The sequence below is a fragment of the Marmota flaviventris genome, chromosome 17, assembly GCF_047511675.1.
Source record: "Marmota flaviventris isolate mMarFla1 chromosome 17, mMarFla1.hap1, whole genome shotgun sequence".
NCBI lineage: Eukaryota > Metazoa > Chordata > Mammalia > Rodentia > Sciuridae > Marmota > Marmota flaviventris.
In genome coordinates this window covers 4,692,303-4,714,831 of record NC_092514.1, presented here as the reverse complement: position 1 = coordinate 4,714,831, position 22,529 = coordinate 4,692,303, and the positions used below count along the sequence as shown (strand labels likewise).

The 22,529-nt window shown below is 32.0% G+C and overlaps 2 protein-coding genes across 3 annotated transcripts in view; one reads left to right on the top strand and one right to left on the bottom strand.

The window, feature by feature from the left end:
• Window positions 1-22,095, bottom strand: part of LOC139702414 (cadherin-18-like) — a 216,222-nt gene extending 194,127 nt beyond the window's left edge. Inside the window, 4 exon segments of the mRNA XM_071603505.1 lie at window positions 16,609-16,776; window positions 17,009-17,095; window positions 20,020-20,109; window positions 22,042-22,095. Of these exon segments, the coding sequence (XP_071459606.1) occupies window positions 16,609-16,776; window positions 17,009-17,095; window positions 20,020-20,109; window positions 22,042-22,095 (399 nt within the window).
• On the top strand, window positions 13,780-14,190 carry LOC114108507 (cornifin alpha-like). 2 transcript variants are annotated; one of them, XM_027956133.2, is made up of 2 exons: window positions 13,780-13,932; window positions 14,077-14,190. In XM_027956133.2, the coding sequence occupies exons 1-2, from the start codon at window positions 13,780-13,782 to the stop codon at window positions 14,188-14,190; spliced, it is 267 nt and encodes an 88-aa protein (XP_027811934.2). The 2 variants fall into 2 exon arrangements, with proteins under 2 accessions (XP_027811934.2, XP_027811933.2); XM_027956132.2 differs by having other exon boundaries at window positions 13,780-14,190.
• Window positions 22,096-22,529: the final 434 nt, after the last annotated feature.

The window sequence follows — 22,529 nt, the reverse complement described above, 5'->3', positions numbered from 1 at the left end:
TCAAAAACTTCAGAAAAAATCCTTTGATAAAATACAAGTTTTCATAATAAAAGTACTGAGTAAATTCGATTTACAGGAATCATATCTCACATGACAAATCCATAGCCAACATCATACCAAGTGCAGGAAAACAGAACACATTTCCTCTCTGATCAGGAATAAAACAAGCTTACCACACTCTTATTCATATTAGTACTAAGAATTTTAAACCAGGCAATTAGGGAAAAGAAAAAATTAGAAGTTATGCAAATAGTAAATGAAGAAGTCAAATTATTCCTTTTTGTTGATGATATGATTCTATACACTGAGAACCTTAAACACTGCACCAAAAGACTCTTGATCTGATAACTAAACTCAGCAAAGTAGCGGGATAAAAGTGAAGTCTCTGAGTAGGAAGTGAGCAAAGAAATCCAAGACACAATAGTCTCAAACAATTAAAATAGCTAGGAATTTACTTAACCAAGGAGGTGAAATAAATCTACAATAAAACTACAAAACTCTGAAAAAAGAAACATAGGACAATAGAGGGTGGTAAGACCCCCATGTTCTTAGATTGGAAGAATTATTATTAATTAATAACTAAAAGAAATGTATAAATTAAATGCAATCTCCATGAGCATACCAATTACTTATTCCAAATAAGTATAAAATATATTTTTTATAAAAGCACAAAATATCCCAAATAGAAAAAGAAATCATGATCAGGAAGGGAAATGTTGGAGGCATACAGTACTTGGTCTGAAAACATACTACAGAGTCATAGTAACAAAACAGCATATTATTGGCATTGTAGACCAATGAAACAAAACAGCGAACTCAGAAATAAGCCAACATCTACAACAGGTCCTCTACAAAGATTCTAAAACATACATTGGATAAAAGACAGCCTACTCACAAAATGGTTCTGGCAAAACTGAATATCCATATACAGAAGATTGAAACAGAATCCAATCATGCACCTTGTACAAAAATCAACCGAAAATGGAGAAAGGCCTTAAAGTAAGACCTGAATCTTAGCAACTATTAGAAGAAAACATAGTAAGTACACTTCAGGATATTTGTATGGTAAGTGATTTCATGAGTATGGCTTCCAAAATTCAGGAAATGAGGAAAAATTGACAGAAGATTACATTAAATTAAAATTTATGCAACAGCAAAAGAACAACCTACAGTGACTTCCTTCCTCCATATACCTGTATACAGTTTCTATCCCCTCCCAGTAGTTAAACAATTAACCCATCCAATTGATTACTCCAGTGATAAGGTTACAGCTTTCATGATCCAATCACTCTCCAAAAGGTCTACCTCTGAACAATGCTGCCCCTGGGACAAAGTTTTCAACTTAAGAGCTTTGGGGAAACATACCAAAATACAACAGAAAACTCACATATTACCCAGATGTCCCATTCTTGAGTATACAACCAAAAAAAAAAAGCATAGAAAAGAGATACCTGCATATAAATGTTTATGGTGGCTTTGTTGACAATAGGTTAGATATAAAATCAGCCCATGTGCCTATCAAGAGATAATTGAATAAAGAAAATATTTTGTATGTATGCAGTAGAATATTATTCATCAACAAAGAAAAATAAAATCATATTACTTGGAGGAAAGTTATTCCAAGTGAAAGACATCATGTTAAGAGAAATAAGACACACAAAAAAACAAGTTTTACAAGTTCTCCCATATATGAAAATTTAAAAAAAATTTTAAAATGACTTGCAAGTGAAGAGACTTTAAGGGACAGGAAAGGATATCAGATAAAGAAGGGAAAGAAATAGGGAAAGAGATGGCAGAAGGCAGGGTAGATGTGACCAAGGCATGATATTTTCAGTTTGTAAATGTTGCAGTAAAAATCCATTAATTTGCACAATTAATAAGTGATAATAATTATTTTGAAAATGGTTCTAGTAGTTATTATATTAATAATTTTCCTCACTAAAACCAAACAATAAATGTTATTTGAATCAAGAAGATTAAGGCATAACTCTTTTGGTCTTTATAAGATTTGTTCCATGTTACAATTATATTTTATGATCATTAGTATTTAATCTCATTCCATATGCCCCTGCATTTATATGACTTTCACAGACTGCTATGTCTGCATATATTTTGTAAATGTGGCAAAATTTCTCCCTTATTGGTCTAAATATTTTCTGTCTAATATGGATGTTATCAGTAACAAGTAACTACTTAATTTTTTATTGGTTCATTGTACTTATATTGGACTTTGTTATGCCACATCTGTGTGTGCATACAACATAATTTGATCAATGTCATTCCCCACTGCCTTTCTTATGCCTCTTAACTCTCTCTCCATGATCTGCTTACTCTTCTCTACTGATCTCTTTTCTATTGCTATTATCATTACTATTATTCTTACTTTTAAAATAAATATATTTATTATATATAAGCAGGATTCATTATAGTATATTCACACAATATGAACATATATATGAACACCACATAAAGTTTAAACTAATAAAATATAAACATCCAGTTCCTTTGTTACATGTGCCCCATTTCAAATATTCACTAGCCACATGTAGCTAATAACTACCATAATGGACAATGCAGACATACAGCATGACCCCAGCCTCAGAATGTTCCCTTGAGCAGCACTAATCTAAATCCTTTATGATAAGTCAATGATTTTCCCAATGATTACTTCATAAATCAAGACTTAAGTTCTTTGGCACATTTTGACTGTTACTAGTTTCAGTTATGCCCTGAACAGTAGTCATTAAAGCAAATAAAAAAAGAAACAATCAAAGAAAAAAGTGTAAGGAAAAAAAGAAAGAAAACCTCAAAGAAGGATGTGAGATTTTCAACAATATGAATTTTTCTCATTTTATAAATTTTTTTAAAATACTTATTTTTTAGATGTAGTTGGACAGTTGGACACAATACGTTTAATATATATATATATATATATATATATATATATATATATATATATTTTATGGTGCTGAGGATCAAACCCAGGGCCTCGCACATGCAAATCGAGCATTCTACCATTGAGCCACAACCCCAGTTCTCATTTTATATTTTTAGGTTTTATTTGTGTGTGTGTGCACACACACATGTGTGCACTTACATTTTTGCTTAAGTTAATCAGTGTAGTTTTTTTTAACCAATAAATTAGCACCTAAAAATGAGATGTCTTAAAAGATAGACCTAATATCTGTAATTGACAAATATTTTGTCACTTTAAACTCTTCCATACTTAGCTTCAAGGAAGAAGATCCTTTATATAGCAGCATACAGCAACTGACTGAACTCTTGGCTGCAAATCTTTGGACTTGGTCCTCACATGCTTTGTGATTTTGTCACTTTAGGGGATTAGTTAGAATCCTAATCATATCATTTGTATCTCTGATTCTACACATGCCGGAAGCATGTTCTACTTTTCAGGTTAGCAAGCTAATAAATTACTTCCTATTATTAACCTAATTTAACATGGTTTCCTTCAAGAGCCAGCAGGAGATTACTAGCCAACACAAACATTGCATAAATCATGAAAGCACAGGAGAAGAATTCAGAATCACGCTGAGGAATATCAGATTTTTTTACATGCCCTGGATCATTAATTGTGAGGGAATGATGTTGCAAGCACTGGAGAGTAATAGGTCTATATCAGAAATAACCAAAGGCTGCAGGGGTTTGTTTTAGTTCAGAAACTTCCTCTATCCCTAGTAAACACTTTGGAACTCAGCTCTGGAGCACCACTAAAACTATACAGAAGAAAATAACCACTCAGGTATAAATTTGTCTGAAACAATGTAATTCTTCTACTTATTCTTTCTGTCCACTTGTTCCTTGAGACTCTCTCCTTGGCAATTGTGATTTTTACTTCCACCCTGTTGTTTCTGCTTCCTCTGTAGAATTTCATTTTACAATCATTTTTTCTTTCTTTCTTGCCCTTAAAATCACGTGCTCCCCAAAATTCTAACTAAAAAAGAAATGGATGCATGTTTCCCTATATCTTAATTTGTACCTTCCATCATCCATTCAACCCCTTTTCTCATTGCTGCTCTTCAGCCCTCATCTCTCCTCTAGTGTGTGCATGTGTCTTAGTCTGCCTACCTGAATCCTGGACACAGCCTGTTCAACCCCAGCAGCCTCACTCCCAGACGTGAGACTCCTCGTTTACTAGTTAGCCCTTCAGTACCATCAGAAGCCTGCAGACCATTGTTAAGTGGTCTTTCCTTCTCATTCTTCACTTTCAATAGCAACAAAATTTATTCAAATCTATATTTATTTATTTTTCCTCATTCCTCCTTTCAATTTCTTTTGAAACTATCGCATTCTAGTCTAGATTTTTGAACAGGTAAAGCATCCTCTCTACAGCCAATATTGTCTTTTGTTTTCTGTCATTTTCTACCTAGAAGTCCTTCAGTGCATCCCTGTACATTTTTGGATAATACCAGGATAGCATGCTGTGGCTCATCTATTATCTCCTGCATCTTTCCCATTCTTACTTGTCAACAGGTACAGCGTGATCCAATTATTCTTTTTTGTACTTGAAATCTACTCAGTCACCTTTTCATATGTAGATCTTAAAATTCCACACTCTCTCTCTTCACCAGCCAAACTTGTCTGTCTTGTTTTATAGTAATAGCAACATATCTCTTTCAGCTTTTCTTCTGAAGTGCCTTCCATATATTGGTCAAAGTCAAGTGCACCCATTCTTTCTTGTACCACTGTCCTCTATGCCTGACATTGTTAGCACCCTTAGCATATAATACAATCATTTGTTCTCAAAACTGTCTTCCCTTCTTGCCTAATTTCAACAATCATTGGAGTTATTTGATTAATGATATCTACAACCAAGCACAGTATATGGCATGCAGATTTTTCTTAGTAAAACTATCATTCATGTTAAGACAGTGACATTTGAAGTAAATAATAGAAACAAACATATTCATCCACCTATATTGACATGCATAATAAACTTCTGTCCTCTATATTGAACTTACCAAGGTCAAAGCCTCAAATAGTAGAAAAAATTATTATGAAAAAATAGGAAAACTATGCTCTTTGTTACTGTGGTATGTTAACTCCTTTATATAAATTAACCTACATTTAATTTTCCTAACATTCTTATTTCCTACAGTGTAGTTTCTCATAGAAGATTAAGAATGATTTCTTAATATTAAATCTATTGATAAACACAAATATGCCACATACTTTTCTTATTAACATTAACAATGCCTTGACATCTATCTGAATATTATGTTCACAGTTATTTACTGGAGAGGCCTGTGGCATTGAGTCTACTGAGCCTAGCTTCTCTCTCTCCTCTACTGCTAATTTTGGAAACCACAGGTGTCAGGTCTTCTTCAGATTTTTCCAGGCATAAGGTATCTCTCAACTCAGGTTGTTCAAATGCTTATGCTCCCTCAGCCTGGATACACCCTGATTGCAAGCCCACTGCTATTCTTAACCTGCTAATTGGCTCTTCCATTTTAAATATCAGCCTGTCTGTCCCTTCTTCAAAATATTCTTCCTTCAGCCCTTGTAGATGTTAACCTCTAGGATTTATATTGTACAGCAAGTACAATTTCCTGTATGATTCTCATCACAGTTTGTAGTTGAATATTTATTTGTGTGAATATTAGTTTAATGTTAATATCCCCCACTTTGTTTATTATAATGCTCAACATAATGACCAGAAAGCAGGATGTGTTCAATAAATTTTGAAGAAATAAAAACATCCCGATTAGACATAAATCTTTATGAAATAAACTCAACAGTAATCAATCTGTAGCTCCAAACAAAGTAAACCAAAGACAATGAAATTAGTATACATTTATTTTTATATTTAATGTTATTTTCTAATGGAGGAAAAGATTTCAAGGCATCTATTGCTCTATTTCTAGGGATATAATAAATAGTAAACCACACATAGAAACATTAGAAATCCTAGAGGAAAGGAATTGATTATATTTCATTCTGGAACTCCTATGATGAATGTCTGATTTTTTAATGAAAGAAAACAAACAAAACAGAACAAAACTGAATGTATCTAAAGGACCTATATGCTTCCTTTTGAAATTAAAAAATGTTATTTTATTAGGTCCAATATAAATAAGTCTTCAAATATTCATTGAATAAATATCAATCAAATAACAGAACAGATTTTTTTTCTGAATACAATAGGGCTATGTTAAAAATTTTTCTTTCTTAATCTAAAAAAAATGATAAAATATATGAGTGAATACTAATAAAGAAATAACATTTTTGGAATAAATATATCTATTTTATAATTAAGAAACACCTTAAAATGTTTCTAGACATTTAGAAATATTCATCTTTACATTCTCAAAAAGATATTGAAACATAGTCAAAGAACACTTTTGTTTATTTCCAGAAGGGATATTAAAAAAAATATTAGCTACTCCAAATCTTGTTTTTATACAAAGAAAAACCTGAAATAAGATAATGACTAAAAAAACAGTAGGCAACATTTATAAAGACACTTCGATTAACAATTAGAAATGGTCTACAAATATTAAAATTGACAATATAGTAAAACTGAGCTGGAATCACTGAAAGATAATTCACTGGGGGCAAAGAAAGTAAGGGAAGATAATGGGACAGGGAAGCCATTTCAAACTAGCAGCCAGCCCCAGTCCCTTCTGAAGAAGGTGAACTGGTCATGAGCCCTGGCAAGGAGAATCTACAGTCTCATAACCTGATGATTGGAAAACAAGGATTTCAATTTCCTCCAGGTGTACAATTGGAAAGGAGATATTTCAAGAAAGCCAGAATACTTGACAATGAAATAAAAGTTTAATATACCTATCACCCTAAATAAGTAACAAGGAAGCTGTATACAATTAAATGTTTGTGCAAGTTAAAAAAAAATCTGTAGGAAATTAAAACCCCAAAGTGCAATCCAGGTGAAAGATATATTAGATTTATTTTTAGTTGTTGTTATATTAAATATATGGAATCAGTTGTTAGGAATTAATTGCTAGCAGTTTTTCAAAATTATTAAGCATTTTGTTGTCTGCAGATAAAAAGATATATGGCTCTGTGTTTTATTTCTAAAACTATAGTTTGAAAGGACCGCAACAAAATCCTCAATTCACTCAACTCACTCACACACCATTAAAGAACAGCATTATGCAAACTCTTAGAAAGTATGACAGGATCAAGTCTCCTTGGAATAGAGTATGTAAACAAAAGAAGTAAGCAAATTTGCAAAAATAAACTCAAACTAAAAGCAATTAGATAAATTAAACAATGCAATATGTGGTTAAGAATAATTAAAAATAGATGGTTTAGGAGAATTTAAAAAAATGGAAGTAAAAACAAGAAAGGATGAGCCATTATATAAAAAAAAAATTTAAAAAAGTAGAATGCTAATAGCTAATAGTATCTTCAATTTTATATACATATTTAAATGAAGAGGCTGAGGTCACAAGGACTAATTTTAGATGGACAATTCATTAGTAAGCCATAAATAAACAGAATAAAATAATGCCAAAAAAGAATTTTCAGAATCAATAAATGGGTCAGTAGCAAATTCAAAAAAAAATAATAGGCAGGGTGTTTATATAATTAAGCTTAAAATTCCAATTCAGAAAAAAAATACTGATTTCAGACCTTTGTGATTAAACTGTGTCCCTGAAAACCCCAAATACACTGAAGTCCTAATCCCTAGGACATCAAAATGTGTCATTCTTGGAAAAAGTCTCTTTACAGAGGTAATTATGTTAATATATTTCTAAGATGGATTCCAATCCAAACAACTTTTAAATAAAGGAGAAATTAGCACACAGAGATGCACAAAGATAAATTACACTCAATGTATAAAGTATTTCTTGTATTTGCAATATTTAATAACTGCCCATGTGGAGAACAACACATGAACTGGATGATGACTGTAGTCATTAAGAAAATCAAATTAGAAAGTAAAAATGGGATTGAAATAATGAGAAACAAAAACATTGGTAAATGTGGATAATTTTAAGTAAGATATAAGGTTTAAATGATTTCAATAATAATGTAAAATATATAAATAACTTAATGAAGAAAAACATGCCAGACAAATATAATATGAAAAAAGAAAAATAAATTCTGTTTATCCTAAGGCTTTGTATTAAGATAACTGTAAATGTGTCAACTTTAAATTGCATTAAGATGTTAGCAAAGTAGTTTAATGTTATAAATAAGCATATACTTTTCTACATGAATCTTAATAGCAATTATAAGAAGAATGATTACTTGGGATTTAAAAGTAACAATAAATTAAGCATGTTAAAAAATAGAAAACAAAATAAAATTTGACATTTCTTCTACTTTGGAGATATGTTTTTACATACAAAATAAAAAACATATGCAAAAAATGAGAGTCACAAACTATGTCAAAAACATAAAACATACAACTTCCAGTACAGCAGAGGTAAATCCCTAGAGAAGCAATTACAAGGGAACAAAGAGGATAAATAAAAAAAAAAAAGTAGATAAAAATCTGTAGAAGAGAAATACAAAATAAATTACAATAATTAATAAAAATGCAAATAAAAATAAATATAAAAGATTGAAAATATTGCACTGAAAATAGAAATTGTCAGAGTGAATAAACTAATGAAAAGTTAAATTTTTATTCTATGTGATAATGAAAGACAGAGGATAAATGGCATTTCCATAACAGTGTAGACAAAATACTCAAGAATATTTGACCAAGAAAAACTTGATATAAAAATGTAAAGAAAGGCACTGTTGTAGATAGACGATTTAATTATAAACGTAAAACTTAGATGAAACATATAATTTTGAACTCTACTCCAGAACTTAACTTGAAGGTATAAAATCAAAAAATTGATATATATGAAATTGCAATAAAATATTTTATCACCTATCACACAAATGAAAGCACACATGTGCAATATTTGAATTAAGAGTGCAATGATCCTACCTTGTCATTTTTGATTATTAATATGACTTGGCGTTATGTCAGAAAAAAAGTACAATATTCCATTAAAATAACATAACCACCATTTTGCCCAGTTATCCCACTCATCAGTTTCTACCCAAAGGATTTAAAATCAACACACTACCGTGGTGCAGCCACATCAATATTTATAGGAGCTCAATTCACAACACCTAAAATATAGAACCATCCTAGGTGTCCTTCAACAGATGAATGGATAAAGAAAATATGGTATATATATATATATATATATATATATACACAATTGAGTATAACTCAGCCTTAAAGAATGAAATTCTGTACAACCAGAAGAATAAGGGGTTATACTCTATTTATGTATGACTTGTCAAGGAGCATTTTACTATCATGTATAACTAATTAGATTGACAAAAAAAGATAAATAGGAAGATACATACTAATGAGCACATTTGGGGTATGGGATTTTAAATCAGAACTCCATTGTTTTGATAATTATTATTAAGGAGCCAAAATCCAACTCTAACAGACTTCATAGTAGAAAAACCTGTTTTTTTCTGCAAATAAAATAAATAAATACATTGAAAACAAATAAAACAAGGCAAAATCAAACAAAATCATCCTCTGAGAGTGTCATTGTTTGTGCTATCCTGGTGGTGTTGGTGCAATTTGAGAAATCAGGAAGGATGATAGAAAGCTTTCCTTTAATAGAACAGATTTGTTTAATAAATTTTGCTTAGATAAGAAAGAGGCTCTTGCTACCATGACTTTGATAATCAACACTCATTAGAATTTGTAAATTTATAATTCTGAAATGCATTTTTTTATTACTAAAGTAATATAGTTAATGAATTCCTATTTTAAACTAAATAATATAAGTAAATCAAACATTTCTGTGGCTCAATCAATATCACTCCAGCACCCATGTTTACTGATATTATCTAGAATGGCTTTCCAGATTTTAATTATGCACTTGATAAAACATTTTGCACAAATAAAACTTGCCTGTTTACATGTATGCACATGCACATACATGTGCATTTAATGTACACTTATACAAAGTTTTTCAACCCTGCCACTATTTCAATTTGGGGTCAGAAATTTCTTTGTGGGGGAGTTGTCCTATGTGTTACAGAATCTTTAGCTGTATTCCTGGGCTCTACTAACCAAAGAACAGCTGCATCACCCCTTGAAGAGTCACAACTAAATCTCATAAATGCCTCTGGGTGTGGTGGTGCATGCCTGTAAGCCCATTGGCTCAGGAGGCTGAGGTAGGAGGATCAACTTCAAAGTGATATTGCTCAGTGTTAAGCACCCCTAGGTTCAATACTCAGTGCCTTTCATGAAAAGAAGAAATGCCTCCAGAATTTTCATGGACCATTGGTCTTTTTGCCTATTAGGGCCTTTTTTAGTTAAAAAATCAATGTATAATTGTGTTGGTAGAAAGATCAAGATAATACAAACTAAATATACTCATTTTCATCTTTTTATTCTACTTTGAAAGTGAATTAAAACATTTTCATAGGTCTTTTAAGTATTATGGACTCTTGTACCAGTGCTAATGGTAGCTAATAGACAAGGAGACTACAGCGAAAAAAAAATGTCTTCAACTATAGCAAAATGCCCTTTGAGGAAAAAAAAAATATGTTTCATCACCATTGATATACAAATACAACACACACACACACACACACACACACACACACACGAGAATGTGTTTTTATAGTAATATGAGGTTTACAATGTGAATACATATTTATAAGCTGTTTTTAATATGTATTGTCTTGCACTAATGACATTGGGAAATACATTTATGAATTTAAATGTTTTCTACATTATTCAAATAAAATGCTACTTATTCTCTAAAAATATAATTAACAATAAAATCTTATTTAATTCATTTAAAAAAAAGAAGAAGTTTTGCAGGGCAAAATGTCACATGCTTGAAATCCCAGTGACTTAGGAGGCTGAGAAAAGAAGATCATAAATTTGATATCAGACTCAGCAAGTTTGTGAAAGCCTCAGCATCTTTCAAAACCCTCAGGAAGTTAGTGAGGCCCTGTCTCAAAATAAAATATAACTGGTGATGTAGCTTAGTAACAAGGCATTCTGAGGTTGAATCTACTATATCAAAAAATTAAAAAAAAACAACAATGAAAAAAGAATAACGCAACTCCTATACCACTGCAAATTAAATGAATGCTATATCTATCAAATAAATTTCCTGTTTTTGAATCCAGTTTCTTTTAGGTCTAGATCCAAATAGATAAATTTCTATATGATGACTAAAAAATGTTTGTATCTGCACAGAAGAACTGTGACTCATAGTTAAGTCCACATGACATTATGTCATCACATTGTCATATATAAGACTCAAAAGTCATATTCTGATACATGGATTTTTCCATCCCAATGAAGTTATGATAAAAGTGAAAAAAATTTATCTTTTGGACAATATTGGGTGACAATTGCCACCATTTGTGCTGTGCATTACTTTTTAATTCAGAGTTCATGATGTCATTAAAGCTATTTTTTTCTGAAAAGACTGAAATTTTCTACCAATTTTTTTCATGATTTATTCTCTCTACAACCTGAAAGTCATTCATTTAATTTGAATATACAGTATTAAAAGACATTTACTGGTTATCCTCTAAGTAAAAAAATGAATAACTACAGAAAAATTGCAATAATCATTATGACGAGAGGGGAATTTCCTGATGCATATACTGGAAAGTGATTTTTATGAAAGAATCAGCTATCTTAGATTTTATTCCTTGACACTGCCAAGACAAATTCTGTTCACATCATTGCTTTTTTCTCCTGGAGTAATTCTGCAAAGCCATTTCTTAGTTCCTTTATACTGTTAGACTTCCTTCCTTATTCACTATACTTTTGCTGTTTTTGTTTAACAAAGCAAGTTGGCAGTAATTATCTTCAATCTACACTCATCCACTCCTATATGTATAGTCACAAGTGGAAAGGAGAATGAGAGACATTTAGAAGTCAAGTTCTTAACAGACATAAGTAATATTTTCATCATATTATGATTTATAACCAAGGGAAAATACTAAATTGTAGGAAAATATTCCCTAAATATAAAAAAGTGATTGTAGAGAATATAATCCATTTTTTTAATTCAGGAAAAAAAAATGAAAACCCCTATTACTATCAAAACTATCTTTAATTTCAGTATACCAAATAGCTAAGAAAAAATTTTATGTAGGTTAGATGATTTTATCTTAAACCATGCTGCTATATAGAAACACACTTTTTGGTATTTCTCTTGTTTATAATGCTTACTTCTACTCTATTTATTTGCCAGATTGTGTGATGAGGACAATGTCCATGCACAAACACTCTGTAATAAACATATCTTCCTTTCTTAAATATATATGGTGAGTTACATAAATTGTCTACATTACTGAAATGAATATAATATGTATTTATGGAGTATAATATCTATGTAATCATAAGCAGATACTGATTAAATAATATGAAGCATATTATAGGCAGATTTGTTTTAATAGATTATCAATTTAATGTATCTTTTTAAACTGTATCAATTGCATGCATTTAAACATTCCTAAATATTACCAATGAGATAAACACATTCTGTAATTATAAACTACACATCTTGTATATATTTTGCTGGTAAACATGATCTCTACATATAATATAGCCCTAAATTCATATTTTAATCACCAAATAGTGTATCTTAAATTGTAGCTTAATATCTTTACCATAAGATTTCTACTTTTAATAGTTATTTTTATTTGATAAGTTATCTTTCTAATATGAGTGATAAACTAAAGACATTAAAGACCAAAGAATGTTTTATTCTGAACTTCTCTTATTCTGAAGTCCAGCTCACTCAAACTTCAGAAATTACTTATCAAACAAAATGCAGGTTAAACCAAAAAGTGATAAGAATTTGTTATCTATTAAAATATTAAATTCCTACTAAAGAAAATAGCATAATCAATTCAAAAAAGTAAACAAATATGAAAAATTATTAATACCTTACTTTAAATAACTAATATATTTCTATGAATATACCAATATATCTCTACAATGTTAAAGACAGCAAGAAAATAATATCAAATTAAGGAATAAAATTTTAAAAAACTCTCCTAAATAAATTTGCATTTCTCTTATAGTGACTGCATTTGATAAATATAAGAGAAATGCAAATTAAAAGTGCACAGATATTATTTTTCACCTATCATATGTGCAAAACTCCAAGTTTTACAACTATCTCTGAAAGCATACCTGAAGAAAATCACTCATTTTAATACACCACTGATAAAAGTATAAAATACTTCAACACCTCTAAAAGGGATCTAGTGATTTTTCCAAGATTATAATTATTTATATGTGAATAGAATCCTACTTTTTAAATCTCTCTTATAGTTCTACCTATATGTATGCTAAATAATGTGCATAGAGGGTTATTTGTTCTATTTTTGCATGTAATAGCAACAAAATAAGAACAACAAAGTCGACTAGTAAGCACTTTCTAAGTAAACTACACAGGAAGGTACACCAATAAAAATAGTGAAGACCTCTGAAAACTCTTGTCAATAAAACCACTGACCATGCTTCAGTAAGGCTGGGCCTTAATACCCTGGCATGTAGATGGCTCCTCTTCTTCATCCCACCCCTCCTCTCCCCAAACACACACCTACTGTTGGTGGAGCATCTGCTGGCCGGGTCACCTCCTGTGGACTTACTTGAGTCCGTGTCAGTCTACCACTGTGTCCCAATAGCCATTGGTCCACAAGCTTCTTCACCTGGTACCTGACGTGGACCTGGCCATTGTGGACGACTGGCTGAATAACGAATGAATGGGCAGTGCAAGCATGAGTTCCGAGCAACAGAAGCAGCCCTGCGCCCTACCCCCTCAGCTGCAGCATCAGATGAAGCAGCCTTGCCAGCCTCCACCCCAGGAACCATGTGTTCCCCAAACCAAGGAGCCCTGTCACACCAAAGTGCCTGAGCCCTGCCAACCCAAGGTGCCAGAGCCCAGCCAACCCAAGATGCCTGAGCCTTGCCAGCCCAAGGTGCCAGAGCCCTGCCAGCCCAAGGTGCCTGAGCCTTGCCAACCCAAGGTGCCTGAGCCCTGCCAACCCAAGGTGCCTGAGCCTTGCCAATCCAAGGTGCCAGAGCCCTGCCAATCCAAGGTGCCTGAGCCCTGCCAACCCAAGGTGCCAGAGTCCTGCCCCTCAACAGTCACTCCAACACCAGCTCAGCAGAAGACAAAGCAGAAGTAACATGGTCACAGCCACACCCTTGAAGAGGCAACCACTGGATGTCCCTTTTCCATTTTGCTCAGGAGTCCCATTTTTCTGTTGACCTTATGATTAACATGAGTCATCATCCTTCCCTCTTTGAACCCCCCAAAAAGATATCCCTCACATTCAACTATGGAAGGTTCCTGAGCCTCTGAAGGTGACTGCAAGTCTCACTGGATGAGTAGGTCTTCCAGGGTCTCAGGGTTAATCTGAAGAGGGATGTTGGGAGGGGGTCAAGTGAATCTTCCCTGTTCTGCCCTCATTAAATCACTTTTAACTCAAAAAAACAAAACAAAAAAAAAAAAAAACCCACTGACCAGAAAGATTTTTGTTCCAATAATTTCAAATAATTATCATAATCATTAACATGGTTACAAAGCCTGTAACTCATGGTATGCTTTTCTGTGAATTACTACATTTGACATATTGGTAAAGGTCAGTGCATAAAAATAAAAATCTCAGTACTTGCACCCAAAGGCATTCACACCCAGTACACTATGTGGCAAACATTTTACCCAGGAGCTCAAGAACATTTCTATAAATGGCCAAGGCTAAAAATCTTCAAATTTGTGGGTCCCACAGTGTTTCATCTTTACTGAAGTCTGCTATTGTGAAATGAAAGCAGCCCTCATAATACATAAATGAATGGTTGTGGCTGTATACTAGCGCTGATTATTTAAATTTCATATAAGTTGGGCCATCCTTAATGTGGCCCTTCATGCACATACATCTGTCCATTGATACTACAAAAAAGTTAAATGGATAACAATTTCATAGGTCCTGCACTGAGTGCAATAGATCACGAGTCTCTACCACATACAGATCTGTGAGGTGCACTCATTCATATATTCATCATCCCCCAATCTCAGAACATTTGTTTAGAATCCATCTTCTGATTAATTTTTTATCTTCTACCAAAACTAAGCATGCCAAAAGAAAATAAAATTTATCTGCTCTTTTCTCTCCCATTTCCAGAAAATTTTATTTGTTATTTAGTGAAATTAAAATGAAAAGAAATAAGCATAATAAATTGATAATAAAATGTCTTTCTCTTATTTCTCATCAAAAGAAAAAAATTCTGTCGGTTCCCAATTATTTTCTTCTTTTCAAGAACTGAAATGATTATAGAAATGTATTTTGCATTTCAAAACAAAAATGATTTTCTAATAATTCAATATATTTTGTATTAATATTAGTGCCTTTGCTTTCATGTTTTTTATACAACACTTTGTAGAGGAAACTAGCATACAGTGAGTGACATGAGTCATTTGTCTCATTTTATTATGCATATGAGGAAATGATAGACTTGTTTCAGATATTTTCTAATGTTTCTGACACCATGGCTCCTGTGTTGTATGGAAAATGCAGCTGCGATACAGTCTTGTTGGACCAGGGGTAGAAGACATGGTTTGTGATACTGAGCTGTCTACACATAAGGAAAGTACCATGGTTTGAATGGAATAGTTTTGTTTTTTTTTCCCCTCAGTAATAGTGCTAAAATGAGAAGAAACAGTCACTCAGGGTAACAGAAGCCACTGAGACACTGTGGTCAGGGTGATTCCACTGCTGTGCTTGCTTTCTCCCATAGGTAACAGAATAAATCTGTGTGCTGCTTCCAGAGATCAGTAATTAATCAGAATTAAGCTTTTCAACCTCCTACTCTATTCTAGAACCTAAATGACATATACCTAAGTTCTCCCATGCTACTGAGTAGACAGTTTTCTGAAGATAAGGATAAGCCACTGAATTTTCTTATCTATACTTTTTAAAGAAAGATAACTTATTCTGATATTACTGGTTATTCTGTCCCATAATATTTTGGGATTTTCTCAAACCCCATATTACTAGTGCATATTTACTCTGTATTTAAATCTATCAACAATTTTTGGGAATTAGAAAAATATCCATGTCTTCGAAAGGCTGATTAAGAATATATTTCTGTAACAATCACCAGAAACATATTAGATATTATGTTCATAGTAATTTTTTAGCCTCATGTGCACTAGCAAGAGATAAAAAGTTACCAATAAACATAAATGCTTCAATAAGCGGCATTGCATATTCTAATGTACTTTTGCAATATTATAAAATAATTTAATTGTGTTTTTGACTAAGCCTTCCTACTTAAGAAAAGAAAAAAGTCACTTATGTTCTGGTAAAGGATGCACATTTCAATATTCTGGAAAAGATTTAAAAGAGATGCAGTATCATTGAAAGTGTTCATTTTTTACAAATACCTCAAGCTCTCCAATACAAAGTATATCTTTCTATTAAAAAAAAATCACTTCATGTTTCAAATCGTATCCAACTCGATTCTCATCTCACCACACAATTTCTCAGGAGAGGAAAAAAAAAAAACAAACTATAGGAAACAATTTTTTTTTTTTTAAAACTTACTTTTCCAACATATTGTGGATCTGGTCCCATATGTTCTTCTAAAACAAAGAACTGATTCCACACCCATCCCCTTTTGGGACGATGGTGGACTTCTGTTTCACCTTCAGTGTGTTTGGTTTGGTTTCTGGTCACCTTGATGGAGCTGTGGTGAGCAGTTCCATAACACCTCTGCACAAAACAGAGACACACTAGGACTGGACAGATGCAAGATGTGCTCATAATTTTCATTGTAAGATAACTTGCCAGTTCACGGTTTTCCTTTTCTTCTTTGTCAGCTACAAATGCTTAATGAGCATTCAAGAGAGAAGCAAAAGCATCTTTTGGAAGGACAGTCCAAAGTAAATTGTTCAGCGAGTCCATGATTTAACTGCCCATCAGGGAAAGATCAGACCACATTTACATCCTGAAGCACTTGGAGAATCAAAGCTGTAGTGGTCTGAGGATTCCAAGTCTTCACAGTAGGAGAACACAGGTAAGCATTTTCTACCTAGTGAAAGGAGGGGAAATTATATACATTACAAAACATGTAATTTTAACTATTTATCTGAATGAAAAAAAATTATGCTATTTTTTCAGAATGATGGTGATAGGCAGAGAAAATATGCAAGTCCTTTCAGAAATATATATATACACAAACCTAAGCTCCTGTTTGCATTTTTACACACTTTTCTACCTATAATGTTAATTCTCAATGGCATATATATGTATGTGTATATGTGTGTGTGTATTGCTTGTATGTATGTATAAAGTACGTATGTCTGCATGTACGTGTGTATACGTATAAAGTTTTTGTTTTTGTTAGATGTATACAGACCTGCACATCCTACATATTAACTACATACTATACATGATAAATGACTTCAAATTTTTTTCCCAAATTCTCTCAATACCATCACAGCAAACAAATAGTTATTAAAGTACTTAAGAAGTAAATGAAGAAGAAGGAGGGTAGGGGGAGAGGAGGAAGAAGATAATGAGAAAAGAGAAGGTATTCTGCTAAAAATTATTCCAGGCTTGGGGCACAGATTGTCAGAATGGAATATTAGTGTGAACTGCAATTGGCTGAGGTATAGCTTGCCTGGACTCTGATAGGTCATGCTTACAATATGTTAGGGTATGGACTTGGCATGCAGGGCAGATAGACTTCCAAGCTTGGGGATGACATCACCCTAGATTTGATGTCTAATATACGTATTGTTCCCATGTATGTAAAGAAAGGATTAAAGGGATAATAGGGGACAAAACATCAAAAGTAAAAATTTGTTGCTTTTTCAGATAAAAAAATATTAAAATTCTTGTACTTGGATTTTGGTACAATTGGGCAATAAAGTAAAGCTTGAAAAACATTTGTTGGAGACAAATAAGAATTTTTGTGAGATGCAAAGTTGATTCTGAAATTATTAGCTTACTAAAAACAAAAAAATTGAATAAAATTTGCTGAAATAGTTATGTATCTGTGTTCAAATATGTGTTTAGAAAAATATCGATTCAACAATATGGCTCTTTAATCTAGTGAAGATATTTAATTCATTGTTATCTCATTGCATAATATTGTCTGTAAATCAGTACAAACTGTAATGCTGATGTGAAAAAATTACAAAGTAATTCACATGAAAATATAATTGATTTTAAAATCTATATAATAAATCATAGCATGATTCTTATATAGAATTTTAAAAAGGTGTTTATGCAGTGTTGGAAATGAATAAATATATCTATCACTTGAGACCACACAGCAGGGTATTCTTCTCTGTCAGCATTTTTTTCCATAAATTAGGGTTAATAACAATGCTACTTCACCATAGTACAAGAATTGTATAGGATTAGAATTAGAATTTTATTTCAACCAACTGATAAATAAAACATTCAATTTTTAAATATTTTAGGAAAGCAAAGGGACTGTTCATGCTGATTTAATTTAAAACGATCCAAAAATTTTCTCCTAACTTAAAAGAGCAGTCTAGATCCAACATGTTACAAGAACTGAAAAGAGAGTTTAAAAACACAGAATTTGGGGCTGGGGTTGTGGTTCAGTGGTAGAGTACTTGCCTAGCATGCATGAGGCACTGGATTTGAGCCCCAGCACCACAGTAACAAAAAAAAGACTAAATAAACAAAATAAATATAGTGTCTGTCTACAATTAAAAATATTTAAAAAATACAGAATTTGTTTGTTTTTAAATATAATTTGCTTACAATGTGAACTTTCATGAATCATCAAATTTATCCAAATCTCAATGTTCTCATATATTTACTTTTAGCCAGAATTATTGTTTTCAATTTTTTATCTATTTAAAATATTTGTATGATTTTAGATGGATTTCTTTAGTTTCCAAAATATTCTTAATTTTCAAGTTATGAATTTCAAAAAATAAGAGATTTTTTTAGTCATTCTTCTTAGAAGCTAAGGTGATAAATATATAGAAGGTGTTGTTATCTTAATACTTTCACACCATTTGGTGAGATTTTCAAATGAAATTAACATGTTCACCCTTTATACTTAGTTATTTAACAAAGCATAATTCATGAGAAGAAGGTGAAGAAAGTGGCTTTTGTAATGTATTGCAAATCAGTAGAATAAGTATTTTCTCCACAGTGTTGGTCTTGTGTGTCATTCCAAAAATGTAAAAATGTATTTTAATTTATATATGTAATATATGTTTATAAACATATATTACAGAAACACTGACTTTTTAGAACTGAAGTTAGTAACAGTAGAGTCAAACTGTAATATCCATTATGAGGAAACTCTCACAATTTCATTGGCACTTTACTCTCTAAGTTTCATGTTTCTCATCTGTGGATAAAGAAGTTTATTGAATGATTTTTAGCATACTAATCAACATAATTCTTTTAATTTAGGATTTAATAATAGCATATAATTTCCAAATGAGTTTTCTTATTTATGCAGAGTTACATAGGTCACCCAAGCTTAAATCATTAGCCATTAATAGCTCTCAGTACAGGTCTTCCTTCAAAAAAACTGAGGAAACACTATTCTCAATACAAATATTTCTCACATTTATCCCAAACGTTATTGCTTGTTTCTGGGACTTTTAACTCTGGTTTTTCATTGATTGTTTCCAAATTTACAAACCTGAGACTCCAAAAAAGTCTAGAAAATATTTTCTATTTTTTTAAAAACTGTTTGCTTTGATCTTCTGTTCTAAAATTTATCTTTGTAAAACATAGTATATCAACTGTATTTCATGAGTAAATCACTCTATTCTTCGTAAGTGCGAGGTGACATGAGATATCATCTCACATTTTAAAAAACAGAAAATTGTCATCAACTTATAAAGTTAAGTATTATATGTAATCACTAGACATCTTGACTTGTATAGAGCCTAGTTTACATAGAAATCTCAAACAAGATCAGCTATGCTAGAAAGTCCTTACTTTGGGAATTACCTTCCCCACGAGATGCTTGAGGGTGTCTTGTATGGAGAAGGACCTGTCAATGGGCGCATGATGCTCAACCCAGAGAAAAGCTTCTAAACTCTGCAAATGAACCCATCAGATGATAAAATAATGGCTGCTTTGAAATGATGGCTCATTTTGAAAATAGTGGACCTTTAACTTTTCCATGTTAAATCATATAAAATACCACGTTACTCTAAATTATACAGTATATGTAAAATTTATTTTTGAATTTCAAAGTATTTATATAAGGTAAAATTACAGGTACTAAATATAAGTTTATCATCTTTTTCCTCAAGTTTAATGGAAAACAGTATGCTCACATTCAAAATGTTAGTCTACCTATTTGTCATCTAAGTGTGTAAAGCTACCCTTTGAATTGAGAGTTGCAGGCAAAACTCCCATTGCTAACAAGGCACATACTTAGATGTGCATCTAATACTACAGTATAGATTTCCATCATTTAGGGATCCAATGATTAATTGTAATTGTATCATTCTCTCTTTTTAACTCTAGTTCTGTTCTAATTTTCAATGATACTGACTTCCAATTTTTACTTTAATTTCTTTCTTTAACTCTCTATTCTAACTATATTCTCGATAAACAAATGGGGTTGACTTTTCCATCTTAAGAGAAATCTGTGTGCTTAAAAATTAAAATTTTTCCTCTACCTGACAATTGACTTAATAGCTTTTGAATACAGCCAGTATAAAATACTCATAAACCACATGGAATTGTGAAGAAACTTAACTAATTTGTTTCAAGTGTTATTTCCATGTTCCAAGTCTATATTTGAAATTTCAATTTTACCATTTCAGGATATTCTCATAATTTAAAGTTATGATTATATTGGATTTAGTAAGTTGCATTTGTTTTAAGTAGACATATAAATATATGTATAATATGTAAGTATATTTAAAATCATCTAAGGGGTTTTACCCTCTGAAACATGATAAAATCCTAAATAATTGTACAAATAAATCAGAAATATTAACTTTTACATGTTTTTTTCACTGGAAGTGATGGTTTAAGTTCCAAGGAGACTGGGTGAAATCACTTTTTTTCACATGGACAGGCTTTAATGCCTAACATGGCTCATTCTGCTGTGTTTAGCTGTAAAGGTTATGGCTTCCTGGCTACTGTGAGCTGAGAGGCTTTCCTCTGTGAAGCCTGTCTACCAGGATGTTTCTGCCTTAAATAGACAGCTATAGACTGAATCCTCTGAATCCAGTGACCAAAATACACATTTTTTTCCTCATCTAAGTTGATATTTTCATGCAGTTTAGTTATAGTAACAAAATTCGGACTAACACAAGCCTTAATCTTCAAACTTCACTTTATTAAACCTATCCCTCCCACAAATCTACAATAAACATTGCTTTTAAGCAAAGATTTCTCTGTTTGGTTTGACAGTTCTCTTAAGGTCTCTTGTGTTGAGAGAGAGAGAGAGAGAGAGAGAGAGAGAGAGAGAGAGAGAGGGAGAGAGACTGTTACATATCATGTTTTCAATGATGCAGTTTTGGAACATAGAGCTAGAACTTCCCTTATAGACCAAGAGTAGATTTGTTTCCAGACTAGATTATAAAGAATTTTTTTTTCTTCCTGGACAGAGGTGGGGAAGTTGTGCTACCAGACACTTAAAATGCTATGATTGCAAGACTCAAGGTTTCTCAGTCATAACCTGTATGTTCTATGCATATGACATTGCCTGGCTACTTCATGTGACCCCACTGTGCTGTGAGAAGCAAGAAGAATTTAAGCAATCTGTTGTATTACAGGTCTTTTATGTCACATTTGGTAACATCTGTTAAATAGTGTCCGCCATTTTTAGTTTGTGTGAATGATAAAATTCCAAATGTTTCATTTCTGAATATTTAATTCAATGTAACTGCTTGGTCCTCTAACTTGTCATAGAATCATTCTTTCTAATGCTGACCAGAATTTTAATTATTTATATAGGTTCTTTCAATCACATTTTTCATTCATTTCATCTTTTTTTCTCAGTTTACTCACCCTGTTTCTGATGTAATTTCCATTGCCTGCATTATGTGGGAATTTAACTTTCATGTTGTATCCCAAAGTAAACATGTGTTGAGTGAGGAAATAAATGGGATATAGACAATTTAATTCATGGTTTTTATTTAAAGAATTGTGTTAAAATAGCAATCTTGAATTTATAAAATATAATTGTGAACACACATTTACAGAAGAATTTTTTTTAAAGTGTGCCTGAATTTGGTTTAGTTTTATAATCTGCCTTTCCCTTAAAAACCTGTCACAATTAAAGGTACATAACTGCTGCATAATAAAGACCCATTCCATCTATAAAATTCTGCTTTCAGTAAGTTCTTTCTTATGTAGAGGATATTAAAGAAACATTGAAATATCAATCAAAGAGCACATCAGAAGTTTAATTTGCAAGAGCATATACTATGTGTTATTATGAGTAGTATATTACTCATTATATAGTATGCCTTCCTCATAACTGCAGAGGGTCCATT